The sequence below is a fragment of the Lactuca virosa genome, chromosome 2, assembly GCF_052849685.1.
Source record: "Lactuca virosa cultivar CGN04683 chromosome 2, Lactuca_virosa_CGN04683_v6, whole genome shotgun sequence".
In the NCBI taxonomy this organism is placed as follows: domain Eukaryota; kingdom Viridiplantae; phylum Streptophyta; class Magnoliopsida; order Asterales; family Asteraceae; genus Lactuca; species Lactuca virosa.
Window position 1 is genome coordinate 115,268,827 of NC_136427.1, and position 7,055 is coordinate 115,275,881.

The following is a 7,055-nucleotide window of genomic DNA, read 5'->3' on the forward strand; positions in this document are numbered from 1 at the left end:
AAATCATGATTGATTCACAACCTCCAAAAATCACAACACCACCAAATAAGGGGTAGTGGTGCTGTGATTTTTGGAGGTTGTGAATCAAAGGTGGTTTTATCGGATACCACACAAACACACCTTATAACCCATACAAACACACATGACACACCAACTTCATTTTTTCAATTGCGTTTCAAACTTGTATATAGCATTTCTTAAACAAATAATAATTTTTAAATTCGTCATCACTTCTAAATAAATGTAAAAGGTATGTTCTGGATTGAATATCCAAGGCCGGCTTTGTTTATATAACACACCCTAGTCAAGTATAACATATAACGATTCTGGAATAAACAACACTTGCTCATGCTTTCTTTTCATTTTTTCCATTTGCAGTTCTAATTTATATAAACTTTTCAAATAACTATCATTTTCCTTCGCGTGACTTTATTCAAAAGGGCAAAAAAAAAAAAAACAATTATTTACTTTTATTAAAACTGTTCATTCAAACCAACAACCTTTGTTCATACAACACTTAACACTATTATTAACAGTTTTCTTTTTTAATTTTTCACTTTTACGGTTTCAATTTATAGAACTTGTCAAGTAAAAAATCATTTTTCATTGGTAGTCACTTATCAAACAGAAGAGTAAATGGTGACTTACTCATTCAAATGGCTCTTTCTGTAAAATTAAAATAAAAGTAAAAATGAAAAACAATCTTTATTCATATAACATTTACTCGAGAGATGGCATATAATTTATCCATGTAGTATTTTAATCATACAATCCTTAATATGAAAAATTATAGATCAGACCCTCACTCTATACCGGAATTTGGTGCTGGTGCTGGTGCTGAACCTGTAATCTCATTTCGACTTGCAGAATTGTTGGTGTTCTGGACACGTGGACTTGTGGTACTGTCCATGTGTCCTAAGTCTTGTTGAAGATGGTCCATCATACGTGATAACGTCGCACTGCCCTCGCCCCTATCTTTAGAGCCATCATCTGTGGCGCTGTTGTTGCGTGAAAATAATCTTTCTTTCCAACTCTTTGTGGTCTTCGTAATCGAGTCCTTATATCTTTTTTTAGAAAAAAAAAAAAAAAAAAAAAACAGATGCAAATGATACTGGCACTGGTAGGACAAAATATGACACCATTGGACTCGACTAAGACTAATTCAATCTGAAAAAAAACTGGAAATTTTATCCCGCCTTTCCTAAAAAGGTGGGAGGAGGACTTTAAAAGACATAAATACCCCTGATACTCATCATCCCTAGGAAGCTTGTCTCGTCCAATGGAACAAAGGTTGCAACTTTTTGTCCCACACCCACCCAAATAGGCGGACTTAGCTCTCGATCTCTCGTCCGTGTAAAAGACTCAAATCCTCACTGAACTGTAAATAGTGTGTAATAAATGAGCTTGAAGTTTGTTAATAATTACCTCAATGATATTGCATTGACTCGGGTTTTGAAATCTGAAAACGAGTGTGCTTCTGAAGGGCCTGCTCTATCTTGGTTGCCTGACCTACTAATACTATTAGGAATATGATCATATATCAGGTTGCATCAACATTTAATGTAGAGAAAGCAAAAGATGTTGCAGAATATGAGTTAGGTGTTGTTTCTGACTTTCTGTTTTACTAAATCAGCTTAAGTTGGACATTACTTAATCTGATTACTTATATATGAACGTTTCTTCTTGACTTCAGGCACAAATAATGGCTTAATAGAAAAAAAGTCTGAGAAATAAGGCTTTCCCTGTTAGGTCATAACTGTTTACAACTTTTGTTCCACTTACAGTCATTTTCTCAAGGCAATACTTAGGCAGGCCCTGTTTTTTTTTCCCGTTACGTGCTGTTTGGGTTAAGTGTTGCCAAGATAAATGATGTTTAAAAAAATAGTAACAGTAAAAAAAAAAAAAAAGTCATATATAGCTTACTGCATCCACTAAGTCAAAAAAAATATCACCTTAAAAAAAGAAAACATGGCTAAAGACACTAGGACATTTTTGCTATTTAATCAATTTTCTACATATTTGTCATTCGTTGTGTTACCTTTCTGGTGGAGGCGGTTCATGTGGACGTGCAGGAACAATGGTGGAGACGAATGATGAAGCAGGTGATTCGGTAGCAGGGACAGAGGATGAGGATGGAACAGGTTCTTCATGCACGGTTCCCAATCCAATTGTAGGGGTAGGGGTAGGGGTGGTTTGAACATCATCACTGGTAGTAGGTCGAGTAGGGGAAGGTACGCTAGGTTGGGCAGAGAAACCCAAAAAACGAGGGCGCCCTTGCCCCTGCCCGGATGTTCTCGTTCTGTGGCCTTCCCTCCTAGCCATATGACGTGCCCTGCCCATTGCTGCTGCAGCAGCTAAGTGCTGAATTATACGTTCCTCAAGCTCCGAATCAGTCGCACCAACCGGCAACTGCATACCATAAAACAACATCATGTCAACTAAGTACCTAACAAACTTTCTACTTTCTTTCTAGGGCTATTTTCGCTGATGAAGATGACGAGGGCATTTACGTCTTTTTGCAAGAGCGAGTCCCCGTCTCACCTTTTTCGGCTCGACAGGACTGGACTGGCTATTGTTGATAAAGAGGATGAGCAGGTCTTTTGCACAAACGACCACTTTCTAGGGCTGGGGAGGCATGCATGGATTACTGGGTGGGACTAGAAAGGCTTTCTAAGGCTGTATTCGAGGATTAAGATGATAATGAGGGCATTCATCTTTTGCACAAACAAGAGATGGAGAGCGGTGGATTGGACTCAAAGTGACCAGATTTTTTGGGATATATTGGGTGATGAGGATGAGGTGGGCGTTTATGTCTTTTTGCACATTATCCCACCTTTTTGGGCGAGACAAAAAAAAATTGCAGTTTTTGGTCCATTGTAATCAGTCCCATCCCAGTGCATGTCAAACGTAGTATAATCTGTTGTGTCCAGTCCTATCCTACGTAACAAACGGGTCCTAAAGAGATAGATTGATACAAACATGTTGTAACTCAAAATCGCCAAAGGTTGGATGATGAAATATCGTTGCATTCAGAGCTGGGTTATTTGCAATACTTCTTTCTTGCTCTATAGCATCAAGCAACTCCTGACTGGAAATTAAGATATCATGATGTAAGAATCGTGAAAATAAATAAATAAATAAGACAGGAATATAGAGGCAGGCCCAGGAACTTTTCCAAGTGACGACGCTGGAAGAAATTACAAAGAATATATATATATATATATATATATATATATATATATATATATATATATATATATATATAATTTAGAATGTGAAGGAAAAGAATGTGATCAATCTGAAAAAAGTAACCTGCTAGGGTCCTTCAAGCTGATGGACTGCCAACACATTGGACATTGTGAGCTCCTTTGACACCTACAAAATTAAGTTACATAGTTTCAGCTGAAATGATGGTAGATGTGATTGCTTTCATATTTATACTTCTTTATAGGTGTTGAGAAACTCTTATTAGGTTAGGAGTTAGGACAGTATCACTTTAAAAAGTTGATATCCCTGGCCTGGCTCAAACAGATAATAGATTAATGCCTCGTTTCTTTATGTTCCGATTAAATGTTTTAGAGTGAGATAATTGAGAAAAGACAGGCACACCAACAAATGAGGGGAAAGCTTTCTTTCCTGACTTTTCTATTAAGTTGTTATTTCCTATACATTTTATTCAACACTCAACTGTCCCTAAATGAACAAGTACGTCGTCGTTTCTTTAAGTGTTGTCCTCAAAAATGATGTCAGTCTCAAAAAAGTGCTGAAACCTTTACCTCATCTTCTCTCCATGCTCATAAAACTAAATATTAAGTTGAAACTAAAGCCTGTTTAACTTTAATATATAAAAGTAAATTTGTAGGAAGATATCCTCTGCCTCCCCAACCCCATCATGTATTCCTATTTTCCTCTCATAAACTTTCTAGGGCTATGTTTGATGATGAGGACATTCACGTCTTTTAAACAGACAGACGTGGGACAAAAGGTAAAATTGTCCCATTGACATCCAATGCAATACAATCAACTACCATATGCCAACTACACGTGGAACACTCAAAAGCCAACAGTCATGTTTCTTGAAGATAAAATACTCTTGTGAAATGCCAAACTTATCAAATATCTCTTCTATATAACGAATAATCATTATTCTTATATCCTTGTTCATTTGGAACCAAATTTATTTTGGCACTTGAAGGTTCAATGCTTAACTTCTCTCCAGGACTCTTGCCATGCAACAGCCTAATCTCAAAATCAAGCTCTCCAAGATCCACGAATTGTGTTTAAGATGATATTTTGTTGTAAATGATGTTACCTTTATACTGCAAATTCATATGAATGATGTAGAAATAATATTGAGTATACGATAATGAAATCTACTAAAATGATATTCCCCTTTTCAAGTCCTAACATAGACAGGCTCTTAGCCACATCCACATGAGGCGTGAATCATGATCCTTCTCTCCCTATAAGTATAATCATGTTTCCAACAGAATGATTAGATGGGTAGGTTAAAGTCTCTGGCCCCTACCAGTTTCTATGTCTGTTAATCCAATAGATGAAAATGAATCCGGTCAGATAAAGGCATCAAACCACTAATTTTCTCAAGATACAAATAGTGACTTATTTTCATATATCCATACAAGTTACATAAATTATCTTAATCTAACATGTATCTCTTCATTGATGTAAAACAATGAAAGCACCTTCCAATCTTTTTAGTTGATGACTTTATAGATGTATCATAATCATGCATGGAATTTTAACTTATCTAATGCTCATTATATGTTTGAAACCTCTAGATAAGCTCATAAATTTGTCATCGATCTTGTTACCGATGGTTAGAATGGTTCGTCCAGCAATCAACCAGTTTGGTCCTAAGTACCGAACTTGTACATACAGTTCGGTATTCGGTCTCCCAAAAAATTTGGTATAGACGATCTCATCCCTAACTAAATTTGTGTGATCAGTAATGAATAGTAACTTATATTTGGTTTAAGAAGATGTAAGTTGAAAACTATAATATACCTAAATTGTAATCATTTTTTAATTTCAGTTAAGACGGTAATATTCGAGTAAAGCCTTTTACTTGAAGGTAAAGAAGAACACAATTAAGATTACCATTCAAGAATGCACTGAAGATGAAATTCGTGCTTGCAACCTGTAACCTGCAGGAAGAAATATAATACTTGGTAGAAAGTAGAAAGAAAAAGACATGTTATATCTGTAACTCCAAATATGTACCGTGGGAGGATCATTTTCAGAAAATGCTTCAAGGCATATGCTGCAAGCATCATCACAGGCATCCTGAGTTCCACCTTCAACAAAAGCTGCAGCTGATATCAAATGGTCCTCAGACTTTGTACCTTCCTCCATTGTCAAATAACAAGAACCTTCACAACAAATTCCATTTCTCAACATCAAAATAACACAATGTCCCCATTGCAGGAAATATGATGCCCATGGCCCAGGCTTGTACTTATGGATTCTCACCTTTCTACCAGTTAACACTAGGACAAGCTTGTGGGAGACCTATTGCTATTGGACACTCCTAAGAATTACAGAAGGCAAAACACATACATGTAACCACAATTTTACATTCAAACATACCACAGCTTTTAACTAACAACCTCTCAGTTCAAGTTTCCAAAGACATATCACATACCAATTGCTACCTCAATCCAAGTCAAACCTGTAAGACTAAAACAACTCCCTACATCAAATAAAATTGGAATGTTCCTTTTCTTTTTGCAACTTTTTAAGTTCAGAATACCTATTTTCCTATCATAATCATTACAACTGATTGATAGTATTGATATGGCTCCACAGAACTAGAGATTTATCCACGTTTGATAATAAGTCAAACTTAAAAAGTTACAATTTTCACAGCAACTTAAGGAATCAAAAGTTATATCAAAAAGAGAAAATACTGGAGCCGAAACATAACTACAAAGGCTAACTTGTTTATAATCGAAACAACCACAATCAATCAACTAATTTCGATTTTAAATCAGATAAAGTTCTTGAAATATCCACAATTCGAAGATTAAAAAAAGACAAGCTCTCAGAAGACAAACTACCGGATAACTTGACTCGGATAGAATCTGAAAACACAAATTCACACAAATGGAAAGCACAAAATACTGACAAGACAAACTACCGGATAACTTGACACATATAGCATCTAAAAACATAAATTCACACAAAATCAAAAAAGCACAATAGTAACGAAAGTTGGCATAGAAGGGGAAAGGTTGTAACGAAAGAGTTACCAGAGTTGAAGTGATGGATCACAGATAACAGGTTTATCGATCGGGATTGAGGTGCAAATGGATTCGTTGTTTGGTTTTATTAGCAAGCTAAGAATGAAGAGAGAGACGGAAGAAGGCGAAGAAGACCAAGTCATGGACTTTCCTTTTCAACCTTTACAATTCCATGTACGCGTTTTTTTTTTTTTTTTTTTTCCTTTCAATTTCGTGTGTATTACTAGGGAAAAAAAATACCAAACGAGCATCGAAAAAGATTTGTGGTAAATACAATTAATACATAATTAAAAGATAAATCTGCAAATGGTCATGTGGTATGTTTTTCTAAGAAAAAAAATATCCAACCCACTCAATTTTGGATTTGTGGTTTTTTTTAGTAAGTTTTTTTTTTTTTTTTTTTTTTGTGATTTTGGTTTTTCTCTCTCTCCACCGTATACCCTGATATTGCTAAAATTAGTCATATATTCTAAATGATATTTTAATAACATTTAGCTATATTTTGGTTATTTATTGAGATATTTGGTATTTATTATGTGTGAAATCTATTTTATAGCCAAAATGAGATTCCCATAGGAAAAAGAGCAAAATTGGATAGCTGAAGACTTGGAGATTAGAAGCACTCATCAAGAGGAAGTAAAGAAAATACAATGTACAAAATGTGGATGCCACGTTGTGATCGCATATATGTCACGACATGGTGACGGGTCTTGCATGGAATATTCCTGATGATCTGCATAAAAGACTTAGTGCAAACAGCTAAAAGTGTCTCCCGCGTCGTGGCGAGCCATGTGC

General features: G+C 35.6%; 1 protein-coding gene across 2 annotated transcripts; it reads right to left on the reverse strand.

Moving 5' to 3' along the window:
* Window positions 1–686: 686 nt before the first annotated feature.
* Window positions 687–6,437, reverse strand: LOC145159381 (E3 ubiquitin-protein ligase RHF2A-like). Of its 2 annotated transcripts, XM_079078340.1 has the most exons (9): window positions 6,270–6,437; window positions 5,491–5,548; window positions 5,242–5,390; window positions 5,119–5,165; window positions 3,313–3,375; window positions 2,980–3,088; window positions 2,039–2,409; window positions 1,426–1,518; window positions 687–1,064 (listed from the first exon to the last, which is right to left on the reverse strand). In XM_079078340.1, exons 3-9 carry the CDS (start codon window positions 5,371–5,373, stop codon window positions 803–805), a joined length of 1,077 nt encoding a protein of 358 aa, XP_078934466.1. In that variant the 5' UTR covers window positions 5,374–5,390; window positions 5,491–5,548; window positions 6,270–6,437; the 3' UTR covers window positions 687–802. The 2 variants fall into 2 exon arrangements, with proteins under 2 accessions (XP_078934466.1, XP_078934465.1); XM_079078339.1 differs by lacking the exon at window positions 5,491–5,548 and having other exon boundaries at window positions 6,270–6,436.
* Between the last annotated feature and the right edge of the window lie 618 nt (window positions 6,438–7,055).

What these genes read in the sequence shown, in the direction of transcription:
- LOC145159381 (XM_079078340.1), bottom strand. Translation starts at nt 5,373, where the DNA reads ATGGAGGAAGGTACAAAGTCTGAGGACCATTTGATATCAGCTGCAGCT. An exon ending in GCGATTTTGAGTTACAACAT is followed by an intron (nt 2,410 to 2,979) that starts GTTTGTATCAAT and finishes TATGGTATGCAG; the next exon opens with TTGCCGGTTGGTGCGACTGA. An exon ending in GTCAATGCAATATCATTGAG is followed by an intron (nt 1,065 to 1,425) that starts GTAATTATTAAC and finishes TTCTAAAAAAAG; the next exon opens with ATATAAGGACTCGATTACGA.